This window comes from Silene latifolia, chromosome 1 (assembly GCF_048544455.1).
Source record: "Silene latifolia isolate original U9 population chromosome 1, ASM4854445v1, whole genome shotgun sequence".
Taxonomy (NCBI): domain Eukaryota; kingdom Viridiplantae; phylum Streptophyta; class Magnoliopsida; order Caryophyllales; family Caryophyllaceae; genus Silene; species Silene latifolia.
The window spans coordinates 59,956,452-59,978,701 of NC_133526.1; the positions used below are offsets into that span (position 1 = coordinate 59,956,452).

A 22,250-nucleotide genomic window follows, 5' to 3' on the forward strand; every position below is an offset into this window, starting at 1 on the left:
TCCGCAACCGTCAAGGGTTCATGGAATCTAAACCGAAACAGCGTCCCAGAACCAGGATGATGAGAATATGGGTAATTGTTCGTCCACGCTAGTACGATTACACGGCGAGTTAAAATCACAAGAATTGGATGCCGAGCATACGTCAGATTTGCCCTTCTACATGGCCTTGATGGCCCAACTATGATTGACGAGTTTTCTAAAGTCCACAATCATCGTCTCACCTCTGTCTGTAACAGAGATCTCGATAAGATTTCACGATCCCTTGATATGTTCCAGAAGACGCTTATCTTGGACAACTCCAAGTTGAATATTGGCGCTGGATTGACCTTTAGACAGGTTAAGGAACTTGTCAATGGGTATGAAAATATCGGTGCTACATTGATAGATTTTAAGAACTTTCAAAGAGATATCAAGTGCTACATTGGGTTAAGAGATCTTTGACCTTTTCATCGATCGACTCGAGAAACTCAAAGCAACCCAACCCCAGTTCTACTTCGCCTATGATGTTGATCCGCAAAACCGTCTAACAAAGTTCTTTTGGGCTGATGCTACATGTATTAGAAACTACTCATTCTTTGGGGATCTTTGTTAGCTTCGACCCTACTTACGGAACCAACAAGTATGATATGGTTTTTACACCATTCACAGGTGTTAATCACCACGAAAGTCGGTGTTGTTTGCCGGTTGTCTTCTGTTACACGAGGATGACATCTCCTTCCAATGGACCTTTCAAATTTCTTGACTTGCCATGGGACAAAAAGAGCCACGATTCATGATCACGGATCAATGCCCTGGCATAAAGAAGGTAATAGTGTGACAATGTTATCGTAATGACTTTACTTAAGATTATTGTACCCCAACTTTCTGACTCCAACTACCACTGTTCCATCTCTTCCTCTTTTACAAGGTTATTCAATAACAATGTCACCGTAAACTAAATTACTAACATATAATTTACTCACTTGCTCTTTCCCTATCATTTGGTCAATATCACGTTCGACTTGTTTGTTTCATTATGCCTGGCATACAACAGGCTTTCCCTTCTGTTTTCAAGACAGCTAGGCATCGTTATTGTATGTGGCATATTACACAAAAGATCACGGACAAAGTTGGTTCAGCACTCTGCAGAGACACGGACTTCCTTGCTCGCTTCAACGCTGTTGTTTGGGACCCTGATATGGAGCCGTCGGAGTTCGAAGAGAAGTGGCAGAAGGTCATTTCAGATTTCGAGCTGGAAGATAATGATTGGTTGACTACAATGTTCGACGACGACACCATTGGATTCACCGCCTACCATCGTGACTTTGCCTTGGGCTGCATATTAAGAACAACACAAATGATCGAAAGTACAAATTCGTTTTTCAAGCGCTATGAGAATCACTTTGGTACACTGGTCGAATTTTGGATGAGGTAAACACCTCTTTTTCATTCCTTACGATGCAGGAACAGTGTATGTTACAGTACCATTGTTTCATTGTTACATAAATAATTTGTTGCCGAATCCTTGTTGCATTAAAACCAGGTTCCAAACTGCTATGGACCAGCGGCGCTATACACGAAGGTGCGATGATTATAACAAATGACCACTCATTCCCCGAGCTTAAGACAGAATTACCTATAGAAAAGCATGGCGCTATTATATACACACATCTTTGTGTTCAAGGTGTTCCAAGAAGAAGTAATGGCGGCCGATTCATGTGGTGTTGATGACTTTGAGAAGGAGGAGCATGTGCGCATAATTCATGTAATCGATCTTTGAGACAGACAGAATTTTCAAGGTGAGGTTGGACCTTAGAAGCACGATGCGATATGCGAGTGTAAACTGTTCGAAAGAATTGGATTACTCTGCAGGCATATTTTGTGGGTGTACAAGGGCAAAGGAATTGGGCGAATACCAAGCAAGTACATTGTAGATCGTTGGCTAAATAACACACACGCAGCGAACAGGTTTGATTCGAAAACATTATTACAGTGACAGTTTTGACTTGTTACGATTGTTTTTCTGATAACATTGTAACCATAATTTCTTACGATAACATTCTCACCATGATAAACGATAACCTTCTTTGTTTTACTTCCAGCTTGATTCGAATGGGAATGTCATTGAGGATTCATATATGGCTACGTCGATAACAGTCATTTGTGCAACGTATGGTCAGAGTTCCGTCAGATAGTTGGTGTTCTCAAAACTTTACCTGTTGAACACACGGAAGAGTTAGCATCCCTCCTAGTTGAGTTCCGGCAGAAGTTATGTATTGAACCGCTTACAAAAGACCAAGAGATGGAGATCTTTGTTGGGCTGCGGCTCGTCGTCTCAAGTCACTATCCACCCTCCGGAACAAGCACGCAACAAGGGCGGTGGAAAAAGATTGAAGTCGGCTAAACAACAGGCCATTGAAAAAGCGCCAAGCCAAAGAGGCTATGTGCATACTTTGCAAATAAAGAGTTACCCACGACGGAGAACATGCCCTCTTCGCATAGTGATGTAGGCTTTGAGAAAGCGACTAAAAAGAAAAAGTTTGATCTTTGTTATGATGTTACGATAACATTGTGACCTTAGCAATAATTAGTAGGATTTTGTGTTCTTTGTGCCAATAATATGTCACATAAAAATAAAAAGTAGAATTGTGTCTTCTTTGTGGCAATAACATGTCACAATAAAAAGTCATTCGATTTTCCTACATCATAGTTAACATTTTATACAAAGACTTACAACATTTTATACAACAATACATATTGTTTTAGGACCATTTTCCGTCCCGTTTTAGGAGCATATTTCCTAAGTTTTACGATAGAATGATATTATACAATTTGTTATACGATTTCTTTTGTTTAAGGAAAAGGGTTTAGGGTTGGATTAGGCGGCTCCGCGAAGCGGTGCCGCTAATCCAACCCTAAACCCTTTTCCGTCCCGTTTTAGGAGCGTTTTTCCCCAAATTTAAATCCCGTCCACGACAGGTATCACCCGTCCTTCCCTAGGGTTTAGTTTTGGTTTTACTTTGCAACACTTGTTGTACTACGAACAACCTTTGTTTAAGGAAAAGGGTTTAGGGTTGGATTAGGCGGCTCCGCGAACCGCCTAATCCAACCCTAAACCCTTTTCCGTCCCGTTTTAGGAGCGTTTTTCCCCAAATTTAAATCCCGTCCACGACAGGTATCACCCGTCCTTCCCTAGGGTTTAGTTTTGGTTTTTTCGCACCACGATTTTTAAAGGAAAAGGGTTTAGGGTTGGATTAGGCGGCTCCGCGAAGCGGTGCCGCCTAATCCAACCCTAAACCCTTTTCCGTCCCGTTTTAGGAGTGTTTTTCCACAAATTTAAATCCCGTCCACGACAGGTATCACCCGTCCTTCCCTAGGGTTTAGTTTTGGTTTTATCTTTGTAACACTTTTGTTGTACTACGAACAACCTTTGTTTAAGGAAAAGGGTTTAGGGTTGGATTAGGCGGCTCCGCGAACCGCCTAATCCAACCCTAAACCCTTTTCCGTCCCGTTTTAGGAGCGTTTTTCCCCAAATTTAAATCCCGTCCACGACAGGTATCACCCGTCCTTCCCTAGGGTTTAGTTTTGGTTTTTTCGCACCACGATTTTTAAAGGAAAAGGGTTTAGGGTTGGATTAGGCGGCTCCGCGGCGGCGCCTAATCCAACCCTAAACCCTTTTCCGTCCCGTTTTAGGAGCGTTTTTCCCCAAATTTAAATCCCGTCCACGACAGGGTATCACCTGTCCTTCCCTAGGGTTTAGTTTTGATTTTTTCGCACCACGATTTTTAAAGGAAAAGGGTTTAGGGTTGGATTAGGCGGCTCCGCGAAGCGGTGCCGCCTAATCCAACCCTAAACCCTTTTCCGTCCCGTTTTTAGGAGCGTTTTTCCCCAAATTTAAATCCCGTCCCACGAGTATATCACCTGTCCTTCCCTAGGGTTTAGTTTTGGTTTTTTCGCACCTCGATTTTTAAAGGAAAAGGGTTTAGGGTTGGATTAGGCGGCTCCGCGAAGCGGTGCCGCCTAATCCAACCCTAAACCTTTTTCCGTCCCGTTTAGGAGCGTTTTTCCCCAAATTTAAATCCCGTCCACGACGACGGTATCACCCGTCCTACCCTAGGGTTTAGTTTTGGTTTTACTGTAACAACCTTTGTTTAAGGAAAAGGGTTTAGGGTTGGATTAGGCGGCTCCGCGAAGCGGTCCCGCCTAATCCAACCCTAAACCCTTTTCCTTCCCGTTTTAGGAGCGTTTTTCCCCAAATTTAAATCACGTCCACGACAGGGTATCACCCGTCCTTCCCTAGGGTTTAGTTTTGGTTTTACTGTACCAACCTTTGTTTAAGGAAAAGGGTTTAGGGTTGGATTAGGCGGCTCCGCGAAGCGGTGCCGCCTAATCCAACCCTAAACCCTTTTCCGTCCCGTTTTAGGAGCGTTTTTCCCCAAATTTAAATCCCGTCCACGACAGGGTATCACCCGTCCTTCCCTAAGGTTTAGTTTTGACTCCTAAAACTTCCCTAAGGTTTCTTTGTAACAATTTTTGTACTACGAACAAGCTTTGTTTAAGGAAAAGGGTTTAGGGTTGGATTAGGCGGAACCGCTTCGCGGTACCGCCTAATCCAACCCTAAACCCTTTTCCGTCCCGTTTTAGGAGCGTTTTTTGACAATTTTAAACATAGTTACATAATCGTTGTTCAATTTAATATACCACAATTCAAATAGTAAATTGGACAATTAACCGAATTAAGATGTCATTCATTAAAAACAAGTGTTACAAACACTGATTACAAACGAAACACTTAGAAAGAGTAACAGTAGTTAACTTAAATATAAGCTGTCACAGTAAGCATAAATTGTAACAGTAAAGGAAATATTAAATCTTTTACTCCCTTCTTAGTCGTTTATTCACAGGAGGAGAATGAACGCTGCTTTCGCCCTCTAGCAACTCCCTTTTCAGATTATTCCTGTAACCTTCCATCTCTTCAATAGCTTTGACAACAAGAGGCCACTTTCTGTTAATCGAAGGGTTGAGTTTAGCATATGACTCCCTAAGAGCTGTAACAACACAAGGAGAAATTGACGGTCTAAATCGGTTTTGATGTACTTCTTGACTTATTTTCTTCTAGTTTTTTCCCAATACACTTGTTTTCCGCCATCGAAACTTGATATGAGCTTGACATTTTCCAAGTCATTTTCAAGCACTTGTACTCGTTCCACCATTTCTATTACCTTACTATCGGATGATATAACTTTGCTCAAGTAATGAATCTCTATGCCTTGTCATTTCTTCCAGTTCAAACTTGGTGTCTTCTAGTTTCCTTTGAATTCGTTCCATTTTTCTCTTCTTTGCAACAAAAAAAAAAAAAAAAAAAAAAAAAAAAAAAAAAAAAAAACCTATTAAAACAGAAAAATAAACTGTTTTCCCTAAATTAGAGAAAACAAAATCTATTTATAAACAAACATAAACTGTTTTCCCTCAATTAGAGCAAGGTTTTTAATATTACAAAAGATTTAAAAAAATTAGACATGAAAAACCTTTGAATTTGTCTTGGCTTATTTTTTTGTTTAGAAAATGAAGTGTAAATGTTGAATGAAAATGAGATTATTTATAGATAACTGAAAAAAAACAGAACAGTTTAAAAAAAAAAAAAAAAAAAAAAGCGCCTTGAAACACGTCACTTTGAACAAAGTGCAAAACTGCATTTTAGAAAGATAAGCTACTTTGCCAGATTGTAGAATTCAAAGCGTCAAAACCGTTTATTCTGATAACATAATTGTGCTTTTTTACAATGACATTATTTATAGATAATTGTGAAAAACAAAACAGTTATTTTTTAAAAAAAAATTAATCGCTTTAAAAACCACTTTTATTAATCGCTTTGTAAACTGTTTTTAAATGATGATTGATGTTAACCACGTGCATGTTCCCCATAATTAAGTCCAGTTATAAATGCTGCAGAGTGGAGAATTCTAAGCGTCAAAATCTTTTATTATAATTTTCATTTATTACTATCACAGTGTTACAGTAACATTATTTTCATTTTGTCTCGACTTTTTTTGTTTAAAAAAAAAAAACACTTAACATTTTAATAATCGTTTTCAAAATTAAATGCTTTAAACAAACAGTTAATTTTTGAATTCCAACAGACAAAATCAGACATGAAACTTATCCAACCCATGTTTCGTATTCCCTATGAAGTGCGATTATAACAATTGCAAGAGTGAAGAATTCAAAACGTCAAATTATGTTTTCTCTTTTCACTCTTGAAATCTGTCACATTTATTCTGATAACATAGTTAATGAATTACTGCATATAATAAGTTAATGTTACAAAGAACAAACTTATTTGTAATATATTCCAAAATATTCGAAAATATGTTCCACTTTGTCTATGACACCACTATTACGTTGTTAAAGTAACATTGTTTTAGAGTACATCACTTGATTTTCACTTTAAAACGAAGTACAAGCATTTCGGTGTTGAGTGGCTTCGGTTCATTCTCAATCGGTGGTTCTTTGTTTGACAATTCATCTTCCGTTGCCTTCCCTTTGAGCATTCTAGCCGCTTCCCTCCTTGCAGCTATATCGGCCGATTGTTTTCTTTGATTTTTGAAAATTTCAACAGCGTCAACAATTCAGCCCGTATTTTGTTGATGTCGACCATGAGCAAACATGCAGCAATTTGGGAAGCACATGCCCGCCGATAAAATGTGTTGTTGAGCAAAGAAGACTTGTTTGCATATCCCAAAAAATTGGAGAGGGCTGTCATAGTGATACAGGCTGACTCTTCAAATACGGAAGCCCGTTTCTGCCATTTAAACTTCACATTTACCACAGGATAGCGGAGCATTTCAGTTACCCTCACGTCGCCCTTTGTGTCCAGGTAGTCACTCATGCAACCGGCCTGTCAGAAACAGAACATTAATTTCCTTTTACTATCAACTAAGAAATCTGTGTAATCAACAATGTTACAGTATAGGTGTAACAGTAACACTGAAACAACATAATAACGTTACGGTATCGATATTCTTTGTAACACTGAAATGAAATCGAAATCAAAATCGTAAACATACAATTCGACAACTCAGGGGACTTACTGCTGCCATTGCGATGTCGTAAGTGAATGAAGACTCCCAGTTAGCATACGATTGACTGTCGATCACACTAATCTCTTTGTTGAGGAAATTAATACACACACAGAAGTAGTGATAGCCAGCCAAACAAGGTATAAAAATAAGTTCGGCATCAAGTCTGTAATTTGCCTTGCTCGCGTTGATGAAATTATCCCAAATTTCAAACAACTCGTTCTTTATATCAGACTGTTCACTATCCTCCTGCATCACAGCCAGTAGAGCATGCTGTAGTTTTTAAAAAAAAAAAAAAAATGTAAGGGTTAGATTTCCCTTGTAAAAGAATCATATGTTCTTGAACAGAAGCAGACATTTAACACCGATGCAACTTACCATGTGACCTAGTCCTAAGTAAAGTATGGTTGGCCTGCTTTGCCCTTGTGCCTCTTTTCTTTGTTCTCGACATAATTCAAGAGTAGAGACCAGCATTCAAACACCATCCAATTTGTGTGACTCCTAGGACGTAGTGAGAGTATATCAGCTCTTGTCAACCTCCTGTTGTCTCCAAACGCAGCCAGGATCTCACTTTATTCAACCATAAGAGTCGATTACTCAAGAGTTTTCGCGAAAACGATGTAACATAAACGGTGTTTAAAAACCAGTTTCTGACGAAAGCGTGTCACGAAACACTTTCACGGTAACAACAAGTATTTTACCTTTTGTGGAAGTCGATATCATCCATAAACGCATAATCAAGAACGTGCCTTCTCGGATTAGTTGTCTTTGGACAGACGATTTACGATTTGCTCTCATAAATTCAGAGACTAGGAATATATCACCGTCAATTTCACCGTCACCTAGAGAACATCCCATAACATCATCTTTATGAAATTTAAATATTATCTCCTCATCTTCACCAATTGCTCTAGGAGAATGCTTGTAAGCAACCGACTTCACCCTCACTGCTTTTGGCTCTTCCCCTTTTTGTTTTTCCTGTGGCTTCTTTGTTTTTTCCTCTTCCTTTTTTTCCTCTTCCTTTTTTTCCTCTTCCTTTTTTTCCTTCTTCTCTTCCACCTTCTTTTTTGTCTTTGACTTTTCCTTCACTGTTCCCTTTCATTCTGAATTTTGATATCCTCCCTTGCACCTCTTTTCGTACTTGATTCAAGTCGCTAAGAACAAGTATTGCACATATTTCAAAGACGGTACAACATTCTTTTCCGTTCATCCCCATTTCGAGTCAAAAACCTTCCCCGTGTAGAAAGCCATGTGCATCATCATGAAAACCCCACAATCCACGTTTTTGCGGTGCTCGCCATTTAAATTTCACATTCTTAAGTGGGAAACTTTCCACTTTGGAGCCTTTTGCAATTTGCATTTCTAACAACATTTTCCCCATGATATTTGCACCTGCACAAAAAGTAATCTTTATTCTTTGTATCTATATTCTTTGTAACTATGATTGCCAAATTTATTAATGGAAATTTAAAGGTATAACATTGTCACTGTAAGTAGAGAAACTTACCGCATTTCTTGCCATTTTTGCTTTTCGGGATCTGGCATATAAGGGTTTGTTGTCTAGGTAGTCAACGGTTTTCGACATGAAATTTATGCAAGCACAGAAAAAGTGGTCCTCCAGAATGAGTGGAATGAATATCTGCAATTAAGCAGATATATATCATTGTTAAACAGAATTTCTATACACTCTACTTATATAAGAATAAAAAAAAAATTATATTAACAGTAATGTGGTTTACCATATCACAGTCGAAATTCAGTGGACTCTTGTTGTATTTGATCCACTGTGTGAAGGCCAGCAAAACTTCACTTTCTAAATGTCTGTTTTGAATGGGTTTTCCAAGAGCCATCGTTGCTAATGCGTCCTACAAAAATAAATATAAATACAAAGTCAATAAACATTATAGAAACAGAAAATCAATAAGAATAAAAATTTATTTATTACAGTAACATACAGATTGACCCAAGCCCATGAAAATCCTCAATGGTGTATCACTTGCTACCTTTCTGGAGATGAGGTCATTCAAAGAACATTGACCAACATTCAGTGACCATTATATAAATAAGCTCACCAGGAGCCAATGAAGTTAAATCTTCCCTTGGAATGAAGTGATACTTCCCATACGAGACAAGCCTTTCCCTGTTGGACAATGAGATGTAATAGTCGAACACCTTTTAATAGAGTAACAGTTTAACGAACAACTATTCATTGAAACGGTATTCACTTGCAAAGTAAAACGTTTTTTTTATCACAGTGCAAGAGTAAATAAAGTACTCACGTATCTGAGAGGTTCTCGTCATCGTCGATAAAACAATAGTCAATTGTTTCTTTCCTAACTTCAAGAATAGGCGCCATTATCTCCTTGTGTTTTATCATACTCTTGGACACAAGTGTTAGATCCGGAGCTGGTAGGCCACATTCGATTGTGCGGCCGTAGCGAGGATCCATCACGCGCATCCGTCTTGATTGTTTCGACATGTAACAAATAGTGGTCGCCAATATCTTCGTCGTAATTGTCATACAGGATCTCATCACTGCAATCATCGACAATATCAACTTCATCATCGTCGTCATCTTACGCTACCCGACGCCCGAGTAGTTATTGGTTCTTAAATGTCGCCAACTGTCTCATCATCACCTCACCGGGTTTTTCTCCTTCCTCGCCTTTTTCATCATTCCCATCGGCGTCTTCATTACCAGTTGCTTCATCCTCCTTCTTTGTTATCTTCGTTTTTATCGCCAACATTGTCTTCATCTTTATCATCATCGTTCTCTTCATCTGGTTTTTCATTCCCATCATCCTCTTCATCTTTATCGTCATCTTCCTTTTCATTTCCCTCACTGGTTGGTTGGTCAACAACCTGGCCTGATGCATCATCATCGGCCTCTTCCTTGTTATCTGTGGCACAAGTAATTGAATTGAATATAAATTACTAATGTTTTTCGGATCAACAATGTCTCATAGTTATACTAACGATGTTCTTTGTAAAATTACCTTGAGAAGATCCTTCTTGGTTGCCTCGATCGTTGGGTTCTCTTGACTTGGCCCGATGCATCATCTTCGGCCTCTTCGTTTGTCATCTGTGTAGCGAGATAATTGAATATATATATATCACTTTGTAAACTTCGATAAAACTATGACACGATAACAGAATAACTATAACGATGTTACGATATGATGCTAACGATGTTACATCGGCTAATACAACGAGTGCAAATAGATTTCTCTATTACCTTCGGAGATCCTTCTTCAGTGCCTCATTGGTCGGTTGTCTTCGAGCTTGCACGATTCATCAACTTCCGCCTCTTCCTCGTCATCGTGTCACGGTAATTGGATTCAATATATATTAACAATTTTTCTTTGAACCAAAAAAGGTACAATAGATAAACGTAAACTTCATTAAAACTACGTCACGGTAACATTGTTACTCTAACGATGTTATTACGATAACATGCTAACAGATGTTACATCACTAATACAACGAGTTTAAATAGATTCCTCAATTACCTTCGGGAGATGCCTCTTCACCGCCTCACTAGTTGGGTTATCTTGGTGGCTTTGATGCATCACCTTCGGCCTCTGCCTTGTCATCTGTGTAGCAGATAATGAATGAAAATATATTACTAAATTGTTTGTTAAAAAAGCACCCGATGTGAAAAAGGCTATAAAGACATTACACTATTACCTTCACCGATTCATCTTACGGCTCGCTAGTTGTTTTGTCACCCTGCCCGGATGCATCATATTCATCAGCATCATCGTTTTCATCTAAAAGGAAAGTAATTGATTATTAGTAATTATTTGTAAAATGAAAACTCTATAACAACGATCATGTAACAGTGTTAGTGCAAGTGATTAGATTATTGTAGTATTGTTACTATATTACCTTCATCAGATGCATCTTCATCATCCTCGCCACTCCCCTCTTTGTCGTCTTCATTTTCTTCTTCTTTATCATCCTCCTCCTCTTCATCTCCGTCATCCTCTTGACCTTTGCCAGATTCATCCTCCTCATCTGCATCATCGTCTTCATCTGCATCATCCTTTTCCTCTGCATCATCCTCTTCATCTGCATCACAAGTAAGTAATTGAATATTATATTACTAACTATTAATATATATAAATATTACGATACTGATGTTATTGTAAAAGTATAACTAAAAGTAATAACATAAAACACTTACTCGATCTATTACCTTCACCAGATTGGCTTTCAGCATCCTTTACATCCTCCTCTTTGTCCTCTTGGTCTTCTTCCTCTTCATCCTCCTTTTCCTTTTCATCCTCTTCATCGTCTTCCTCCTCATCGGCACTTTCTTCATCGTTATCTATGTTCGTGCCACCCTCTTGAAGACTCTTGTTTTTAAGAAGACTCTCAACATCGCCGCCATCGTCATCCCCGTCCTCATCATCATCCTCTGCATCATCGGTCCGTCATCATCATTGCCATCATCGGTCCGTCATCATCGTTGCCATCATCAGTCCCGTCCTCATCGTCACTTTCCACTCCGTCCTCCATCTCATCTTGCCTGTCCTCGTCATGAACCTCCTCATCCTCTTCATCATCTTCTTCATGATGTTGCTCACTTAAACTGCTCAATACCTCCTTTACCGGGGATTCTGACTTAACTGTCCTAGGACTTTTCTCTGTTGGAAATGGTTCCAACTTCCTACTGACTTTGGACCTTGTATATACCGGGAAGTCATTCGCCCTCCTCTTCAACGATTCACCTTTCGCACAACATCTTCGGCATATTTAAGGTATTCAGGCTTTAGTGGTGATTTCTGTTTCTGCTTTGATTCGAAAACCTTCAGTCGCTGAGCAAATCTCTCGTGAACAAGGTTGGAATCCCTCCTATACATCAGCAACATCAGGTCGGTCTCCTAAGTCAATAAACCAAAAAGAAAGAAATGAATTAGATACCGTTTGGGAGTTGTAACAATTGCAGACAATTAAATTTATAAAAACAACTCATATCAACAGACTTTTTCCTTCAACTCGGCATCTGTTTCAATGCCAGGAAGCTTCTCCATCAAGATGTACTCCCTTCCCTCATTACTCTTAAGAAAAACGGCTCGTCATCCTCACCTTCATCGATTCTGCCCATCTATTTACGAAACATATTAGTAATTAGTAATTAATATTAATAATTAACAATATAGTAAGGTAACAGATAATATTATTACAGTAAAGCCATTACGATAACGATATCACGGTGACCATATTACGGTGACGATATTACACGACGGTGCCACATTACCTTCACTGGGATCCCTTGCCAAGGCAAATAGGATAGACGATTTCGACATCTCATTAGCTCCTAGACAGCCAATCTTTCCTTCGTCTTTGACTCTTTTTGAAAGACTTTCATCTGTCCAATCTTTGTATCGAGGGTAAGTCGGTTGGTTGTACCTCGCCATGGAACTCAAACCGGTGAATGTAGGCCAACAAAGACACCACAATACACCCACAAAGACACTTAACCGTTCCTGTCTTCAACCCCTTGACGCCCTCTACTACCTTCTCATAGACATACTTTGACCAATTAAAACCTTTTATTTTTTCAACATCGTCCACAGACCTTCAACGATCTGAAATCAACGAATAATTTGGAGTCGGCGCTAAAAAAGTGGAGAGCGCATAAAGAACGAACATCTGCTTGAACTCATCACCGCAAGCACCCTTGTTATTCTTAAACCAACTAGTCACCAAATCTAGCTTGATGTTACTGTCTTTGTAGAGATGTTGAACTTCCTTCTCCATTTGTTTTTTAACTCGGTGTCCTCGGCATGGGATCGCGACCGATCGCGGTCAAGACTCACATTATTACCCTTCACCGGCGGTAAAAATAGGTCATGAACATCATCTTTGTGACAACACAAACTCCTCTGTTTCAGTTACATGAACCTTCAAACTGTCGCAATCAAAAGCCTCAACAAGCAAGTCTGTTAGCCCGGAAGGGACTACTGATATATTCATCTTCAATAGTCCTCCAAAACCAATTTCTTTAATGGCTTTCTTTTGCTTTACGGTAAACTTGCTCATAACATCAACCAACGACTGGGCCCTGCACTTAGTTGGGAATTTATCCGGCCTGTATTAAGGAAGTGTAAATTAGCACCACTGCTTAAAGAGTGTGACACTATTTTATGCCAACAAACCAGTGATAAAAAAGCAACAAAACAAGGATACGATAAAGGCATTCTTAACACTTGAAACTTTAAACAACTCAACACGACGAACAAATAAATCAGTAGAAAGGAGAACGGTAACACACATTAATTGCTCATTTATTACAAATTATTAACCCTAATTTTGAATCGAAAAACTAGAACGCAGAAAATCAATTACTCACTTCGAGCAAAACAGTTAGGATAAATTTATTACGAATCAGTATAATCGACACAAACAACAACAATAACAAGAAGAACGAAGAACAAGCTAATTTTTTAATGGAAAATTAATTTCCTTCTAAGATCAATTAACAAACAAGTATAATCGACAATGTTACAGTACATCTGTTACAGTAGCACTTAAACAGCATAAAAATGTTACAGTATAGGTGTTACTGTAACAATGAAACTGAAACTTTAAACATACAAGTTTTGGCCACTAGAAAGACACATACTTTTTTAAGACCTCTTCTTTTTCAGCCTTCACCACCGTCTTGGCTGGTCTCTTCTCTGTTTTAGCCCTCTTCGACATTGTGGAGCTGACGCTCGAGTCATCCGAAACCTCATAATCTCTATCACTTTCATCTTCAGATGACATGGGCTTATCTCTAGGTCTCTTTTTTGTTACTCGTCTTTGGTTTCTTTGTTTACGCCACCTTTTTTGTACTTTGCGTTTGTCGGTTTCTTTTTCACAGACACCTTCACGCTCTCTTTCTTGCTTACTAGCTTTACTGCTATTGGCTCTTTTGCCGCTGAAACTTTCTTTTTTGGTACAACCTTCTCCGCCATCTTTTGTTTGGGCACCTTCTTTGCCACCTCTTCTGTCACCAACTCTGCAGATTTGGCGTTCTTTGTTTTCGGTCGACCCTTTGTTACTGATAACTTTTTTGGGCACCTCTTCTTTTGTCTCCTTTGCAACCGATTTTGATTGCTTAGTCGCTGCCTTTGACGTTGGCACAGTTGCTGCCTTTTGAGGAGGTGCACTTGCTTGCTTCTCAATGGGCACCGATTGCTCCTTCAACAACACTGGAACATCATGCGACGGCTTTTCTGCTGCCTTCTTCCTGGTCACATTGCTTTCTTTTTTACTTTGCTGGATCGGAACATTCGCAGCCTGCTCCTTTGGTACTGCTGCTGGTGGCTTAAGGACCTTTTCAGTAGGCACCTTACTTTCCTTCACTGGCACCTTTTTTGAAGGAGCGGTGTTGCTGCGTAGACTCTCTGTAGGCACCTTCGTCGCCTTTTCAGCTGTAGGATTTGAAAGCTTTTCGGTCTGCATCTTCTTAGTCGGCTTTGGCAAGTTCTCTGTCGGCACCTTTTTGCTCTGTGGCTTCTCTGATGCGGCCACTTTAGCCTTTTTAGTGGTAGCTGATTTCTCAGGTACCTCTTCTTTCCTGACATTGTTATTTTCAAAAATTAAAATCAGAAGTTTACAATAACAATATAAAAGACAACAATTAAATTGAAAAGGAATGATGGTAGTCAAGTCGTTGAAGAAATGACAAATGGAATACGAATAATGGCGGTCGAATAATTTTTTAAAGATCAATTGATTAATTTCTTTGTAACAATGAGACAATATATCATAAACCCTAATAGTAGTGACTTGCGGTCGAGCAAAGATTTGTAGACACATACTCGGATGCATGAGATGCTTCGACTTCCTTCTCGTCTCTTTGTTGGTTTTGATGGCTTCGTATTTGGCACCTTTTTGCTAGGTGTCTTCTCATGATCTTTGCTACTTTTGCCTTCTTAAATCGCAGGTGATTTCTCGGGCACCTCCGCTTTCCGACATTGTTTTTCCAAAAATCAAAATCGAATAAGATTAAAAGTAAATCAATTACACTACTACACCGATAGATAATGATCTTTGCTCTTTAAAAGGATAGGGGTAGTATCTTTTTATTCTTTATATCGATGTTACGATAACATTGTTAATGTATATATGTTGAGAAATATTATAAACTTCAGGAAAAGGGACATTTCATGCAAATCACTAACAACTCAACACAACGAAGAGTTATAGGGACATCTTGATCCGCATGAGATGTTTCAACGTTTTTCGTTCTTTGGCATTTTGGAAGGCTTCGTGTCGGCGCTTTTTGCTCGTCATTGTCTTTTCCGAAGCTTCCACTTTAGCCTTCTTCTTGACAAAGATTTCTCGGTTACTACGTCTGCTTTCCCGACATTGTTTATCAAAAAACCAAAACAGAATAACATTAAAACTAAAACAATTACAAAATTTATTAAATGAAGCGAGAATGATGGTGGACGAGTCTGACAAAGAATGTGGAATGGAACAAGAATGATAGTATCCTCATAGAATGAGACAGTGTTACAGTATTGTCAAACAATTGTTTTGTTATAAAACTACTGATAACAACTTTATTCTGAAAGCAATTCTTTGCCCTTCAAAAGGATAGGGGATACACTTTTACACGATAGTGTAACAAAGAACATTGTTAATGTAGATCTGTTGAGAAATATTATTAATTTCGGGAAAAGGGACATTTCATGCAAATCACTCAAACGACGAAGATTTATAGGGACATACTTGATCAGCATGAGATGCTTCGACGTTTTTACGTGGCTTTGACGGTTTGGAAGGCTTCTGTGTCGGCGCTTTTTTGCTCGCTGTCTTTTCCGATGCTTCCACTTTAGCCTTCTTACTGACGTCAGATTTTTCAGGTACTACCTCTGCTTTCCTGAGATTGTTTATCAAAAAACCAAAACAGAATAACATTAAAACTAAAACAATTACAGCTATTACACTAAAGAGGAATGATGGTGGACGAGTCTTAGAAAGAATGTGGAATGGAATAAGAATGATAGTATCCTCACAGAATGAGACAGTGTTACAGTATTGTCAAACAATTGTTTTAATATAAAACTACAGTAACACTGTTACAGACGCAATTGCTACTCTTTAAAACGATAGGGGATACACTTTTACTATGACAGTTTTGACAATATTATTCTTCTGTAGATTTGTTCGAAATTTTATTAACCGGAAAATGAAAATTCCCTGCAAATCACAAATAACTCAACACGACGAACAAATAATTCAATCGAAAGCAGAACGGTAATACACATTAATTGCTCATTTATTAAAAATCATTAACCCTAATTTTGAAGCGAAAAACTAGAACGCGAGAAAATCGATTACTCTCTTCGAGCAAAACAACAACATTAACAACAAGAATCGTAATAACCTAATTTTTTTTACTGAAAACTCAATTTCTTTCTTCGATCAATTAATAAACGTTTCAAATCACTATAATCGAGACTAACAACAACAACAATAACAACAACAACAACAGTAATAACCTAATTTTTTACTGAAAACTCAATTTCTTTCTTCGATCAGTTAATAAACGCTTCAAATCACTATAATCAAGACTAACAACAACAAGAATAACAACAACAACAATAATAACTTAATTTTTCGCGGAAAAATCAATTTCTACTTTGAGCAAAATAAGAACCCTAAGTCGGTGTTTATTTGAAGAAAAAATAGTATAATCAACACTAAAAACAACAACAATAACAACAATAATAGCAACAGCAACAACATGAAGTGGCGAAATAAGTTTAAAAACAATATAATGAAATAGAGCGATTTTATACCTCTTCGTCATCTTGAAACGATTGTTACGAGTAAATATAATAATGATCTTCACTTGATTAATGCGATTTTGCTTGATGTAATAAAATTTTCGGAAAAAATTTATGGTTTAGTGAATTAACTGCCAAAGAAAAAGAACGTGAAGCGGTTTGTACAGGGAGATACAGGCGTTTTAGAGAGAGAAAAGAAAGTGAATTTATGATGAATAATGAATGTGTCGTTCTTTATATATCAGTGCGCCTAGTTTTTTTTTTTTTTTTTTTTTTTTTTTTTTTTTTTTAAATAAACACACGTGTCATAATCAGGACGGTTGGATCAATAAGATCCAACGGCTCTTATTGATATGCTAGACTCATCTAAGATGCTAGACTCATGGGATGCTCACTCTATATATATATATATATATATATATATATATATATATATATATATATATATATATATATATATATAAAGAGAGAGAGAGAGAGAGAGAGAGAGAGAGAGAGAGAGAGAGAAGGGTTCTAATAAGGCCCTCATATCATATGAGTCCCCTAAGTCCTTATAAGGGCCTTTGGATGGAAGGGATGGAGGGATGAGATTACATCTCATTGAAGGGTCACAAATCTTCCTCCCTAATCTCCCTCCCTAATCGTTGTATAACTCCTTCTAATCTTGTATAACTCCTTCCTCATTCTAATTTCCCTACTCACTTCCTCATTATTCATTCTCTCACACTTCTCTCATCCCCTCATTCTCTCAAAAAAAAAACCAAACCAAAATAAACTAAAACAAAAAAAAAAACCAAAAAAAAAAACCAAAAAAAAACAACTTCAACGACAACACCACCCTTCCACCACCACGAACCACCCCACAACCTACGAACCACCCTACAACCGGCCATCCCCTCGCCTCCTCCAGATTCGCCGCCTCCTCCTTCCCGCCGTCCTTCCTTCCTCCTCCTCCTCCTGCCGTCACCCCCGCACATCCTGCCGCCAATCCTCCCTCCACCGACCTTCCTTCCATTTTTTTGGTTTTCAGATCTCTCCTTTTCCTCTTCCTTTCTCTTTTTTTTCGGTCCATGTGGTTTGATTTTTCGATTGTTGGTTTGATTTTTTCGATTGTTGGTTTCATATGGCATTGTTGGTTTGATTTTTCGATTTTGTTTTTTTTTTTGGTTGTTTTTTCGGTTTTTCAGATCTCGTTCCATTTGTTTTATTTTATTTTATTTTATTTTATTTTTTGGTTTTTATTGTCACTGATCTCGTTTTTGTATGGGTTTTGTTTTATTTTCATTGTCCATTTTTTAATTTTTCAGATTTACTTTATTTTGTTCTTTGTTTTTTGGTTTTTGTTATTTTGTTTTTTTTTTTGTTTTTGTCAGATTTACTTTATTTTGTTATTGTTATTTGGTTTTTTAATTTTGGTTGGTTATTGATGGTGAAGTCGTGGTTGTTATTTAATTTTTTTTCAGATTTAATATTTGTTGATTAATTACGATTTTTCATATTTATTTGGTTTTTATAAAAGTTATACTATTTACGACTAAAGTTATACACTTAAAACATTAAAGTTATACTATTTACGACTAAAGTTATACACTTAAAACATTAAAGTTTGGACTAAAATTACACAAATTTGGACTAAAGTTATACAAAAATTGACTAAAGTTATGCAAATAAGGACTAAAGTTATAAAAAAATGGACTAAAGTTATACAAATATGGACTAAAGTTATACAAATAAGGATTAAAGTTATAAAAAAATTGACTAAAGTTATACAAATATGGATTAAAGTTATACAAAAAATTGGACTAAAGTTACATAAAATTATATAAATTCCAACTAATTTATCGAAAATGACTAAAAGTTATACAAAAAAAGACTAAAGTTATACAAAAATGGACTAAAGTTATACAAAAATGAACTAGAGTTATACAAAAACAGACTAAAGTTATACAAATATGGATTAAAGTTATACAAATAAAGACTAAAGTTATACAAAAATTGACTAAAGTTATACAAATATGGACTAAATTTATACAAACAGTACTTATATCAATTCAAATTTGGACTAAAGTTATACAAAAAATTGGACTAAATTTGTATAACTTTAGTCCATTTTTGTATAACTTTAGTCCATTTTTGAATAACTTTAGTCCATTTTTGTATAACTTTAGTCTGTTTTTGTATAACTTTAGTCCATTTTTGTATAACTTTAGTCCATATTTGTATAACTTTAGTCTGTTTTTGTATAACTTTAGTCCATTTTTGTATAACTTTAGTCTATTTTTGTATAACTTTAGTCTTTTTGTATAACTTTTTTGTATAACTTTAGTCCAAAATTGTGTAACTTTAGTCCATAATAGTATAACTTTAGTCCAAAATTGTGTAACTTTAGTCCATAATATTATAATTTTAGTCCTTTTTTTTATAACTTTAGTCCAAAAATCGTGTAACTTTAATCCATAATAGTATAACTTTTGTCTAAATGTAATTAAGATTTGAAACTAACACAATGTCATTGTTGTACATAATGTAAGTTAAAGTTATACATAATGTCAGTGGAGTTATACATAATATCAGTGAAGTTATACATAATGTTCATTGAAGTTATACATAATATCGGTGAAGTTGCACACAATATCATTGAAGTTCTACATAATGTAAATTAAAGTTATACATAATGTCAGTGAATAAAGACTAAAGTTTCAAATATCTTCTTTTTAGATCTAATAATTTATATAACAAGACGAATTTTAAAGAAACGACATTTGTAAAAATAAAAAAGTATATCACAAAAAAAAAGATATTTAAAACCCGAAATTTAAAAAAAACGTATAACAAGAAGATATTTGAAAAGAATAAGTAACAACAAAAACCAACAAAAATTAACAAATAAAATAAACCGACCCCAAACAACAAATTAAACACAAAATCTGAAAAAAAAAATGTGACGAAAATAACCGAGACGCAAAATCTGGAAAAAAAACGAGTTTATAGAATTTACCGACGGCGGTGGTGGAGGTGGGTGGCGGTGGGTGGTGTCGGGTGGGATAGTGGTGGGTGGTGGTGAATGAGGAAGAGAGGAATGAATGATTTATTTGGGTTTTTTGATTTATTTGGATTTTTTGGGTTTTTTGATTTATTTGAATTTTTTGGGTTTTATTTATTTATTTGGGTTTTTGGGGTTTTTTATTTATTTGGATTTTTTTGGGTTTTTTATTTTTTGGGGTTTGAGAGAGGAGATGAGTTGTGTGATATGTGAGAGAAGTGGATGAAAGGAAAGGAAGTTATAGTGAATTAGTGATTAATTAGAAGGATTAGTGAGGGAGGAGAGAATGAGTGATATTAGTCCATAAACACACTTTTTGGAGGTTGATCTTGGCCATCCATTTTCACCATCCAAGGGCTCTTAATAGAACTTATGGACTCAAATACATATGGTGGCCTTACATGATCTCTTCTCTCTCTCTCTCTCTCTCTATATATATATATATATATATATATATATATATATATATATATATATATATATAGGCAAGATCCGGTGAGTCCACCTATATATTTGAGTCCATGAGTCCATAAAACAATATCACGCACTATACAAAACAATATCACGAATTTTTTTTTCAAAATTTTTTTTTTCAAATTTTTTTTTTCGAAAACGTTTTTTTTTTTTTTTTAAAGCTGTGATATTGTTTAGTATAACGTGTGATATTGTATTACAAAACAATATCACGATTTTTTTTTCATTTTTTTTCCAAAAAAGTTTTTTTTTTTTTATGTAAGATGTGATATTGTTTAGTATAACGTGTGATATTGTATTACAAAACAATATCACGATTTTTTGTTTCAATTTTTTTTTTTGAAAAGCTTTTTTTTTTTTTTTTTTTAAGCTGTGATATTGTTTAGTGTAACGTGTGATATTGTATTACAAAACAATATCACGACTTTTTTTTGGAATTTTTTTTGGAATTTTTTTTTTAAATATAAGCTGTGATATTGTTTAATATAAAGTGTGATATTGTATCATGGACTCACGGACTCAAAAAGATAGGGTGGACTCATGTGATCCTAATTCTATATATATATATATATATATATATATATATATATATATATATATATATATATATATATATATATATATATATATATATATATATATATATATATATATATATATATATATATATATATATATATATGTGTTCTTTTGATAACTAATACCTTTGTACTACTTTGTTTTAAGAACTACTACCAAAATATTTTTCGTTTAAAAACTACTATCAGTAAGTTTGATTTTTTTTAAAAAAACACTACCAAATCTAATCAAAACCCAATAAAACACAATCTTAGCCATTTGTTTTTGAATTTCCATCTTAAGTACGAACTTTTATCCTTTTAACCAGTTACTTTGATGAAGTTTAAGCAACTTTTTTTTCTTTTTCTTGTTTTTATCTTAGATAGGTGAATTAGATGAAGCTAGGTTAAACAGATTTTGCCCAAAAATGATTGGCAAACGCTAGTGTTAAAGGGATAAAAAGTACAACTTAATATGAAAATTCAAAAATAAATGGTTGAGATTGGGTTTTATTGAGGTTTGGATGAGACTTAGTAGTGTTTTTAAAAAAAATTAACTTACTGGTAGTAGTTTTTAAACGAAAATTATTTTTGGTAGTAGTTCTCAAAACAGTGTAGTACAAAGGTAGTAGTTATCGAAAAACTCATATATATATATATATATATATATATATATATATATATATATATATATATATATATATATATATATATATATATATATATATATATAATTGGGATCTCGTACGAACTAAATTATGGTGCGAACCGTACAAACTAATAAAACCAAATTGATTAATTAATCAGGGGACAAGATAAGCCATCAAAAGTTTAACACACCAAAATCGTATTCCTAACCCAAGGTGCCCCACACTACATCAGTACTCTCACCCATAACTTCACTCCCATCCCCAACTAGCTAACGCCGGCACAGGACTCCGACAACCATCAACGCCGACCGACGACTCTAATCGTCCCCTTAATCCTTCCTCTCTCCTCATTTGTAACCCGCACTAACTCAGCTCGTCGATCCCGATCCCGACGCCGACGTACCGCCGACTCTTCGTGTTCTCCAATATCTTCCTCGTCGCGAGCACGCCACCTTAACCCCACCGTCGACTATCAAATGTCCTCCGCCTCCACTTCCACTAGATCTAGTCTCCTTATCTCTTTTCAACCAGATTTGGTCTCCTTTCAATGCGGTTTTTTGTTTGTTAATTGAGGTGCGTGAAGTCTGACGTACTGGGTTAGTGTTAGGACAGTTGTGTCGCTTAGTAAAGTTAAGTGCTTGGTTGGTGTTGAGTAGGCTTTGCTAGGAATTTATGAA

At 36.2% G+C, this 22,250-nt stretch overlaps 1 protein-coding gene and 1 long non-coding RNA gene across 2 annotated transcripts; both read right to left on the minus strand.

Moving 5' to 3' along the window:
- Nucleotides 1–6,707: 6,707 nt before the first annotated feature.
- On the minus strand, nt 6,708–7,471 carry LOC141590562 (uncharacterized). Its single transcript, XR_012520491.1, has 3 exons — nt 7,437–7,471; nt 7,071–7,331; nt 6,708–6,877 (listed from the first exon to the last, which is right to left on the minus strand). It is a non-coding gene; the product is annotated as an uncharacterized LOC141590562 (long non-coding RNA).
- A 2,293-nt stretch (nt 7,472–9,764) lies between these two features.
- LOC141647798 (uncharacterized) lies at nt 9,765–11,437 on the minus strand. The gene is made up of 5 exons (XM_074456134.1): nt 11,257–11,437; nt 10,947–11,129; nt 10,765–10,828; nt 10,631–10,651; nt 9,765–9,958 (listed from the first exon to the last, which is right to left on the minus strand). The coding sequence occupies exons 1-5, from the start codon at nt 11,278–11,280 to the stop codon at nt 9,765–9,767; spliced, it is 486 nt and encodes a 161-aa protein (XP_074312235.1). The 5' UTR covers nt 11,281–11,437.
- Between the last annotated feature and the right edge of the window lie 10,813 nt (nt 11,438–22,250).

What these genes read in the sequence shown, in the direction of transcription:
- LOC141647798 (XM_074456134.1), bottom strand. Translation starts at nt 11,280, where the DNA reads ATGCTGAAAGCCAATCTGGTGAAG. An exon ending in GACAAAACAACTAGCGAGCC is followed by an intron (nt 10,652 to 10,764) that starts GTAAGATGAATC and finishes TCTGCTACACAG; the next exon opens with ATGACAAGGCAGAGGCCGAA. An exon ending in TGACAAGGCAGAGGCCGAAG is followed by an intron (nt 9,959 to 10,630) that starts GTGATGCATCAA and finishes CTTGTGCCACAG; the next exon opens with ATAACAAGGAAGAGGCCGAT.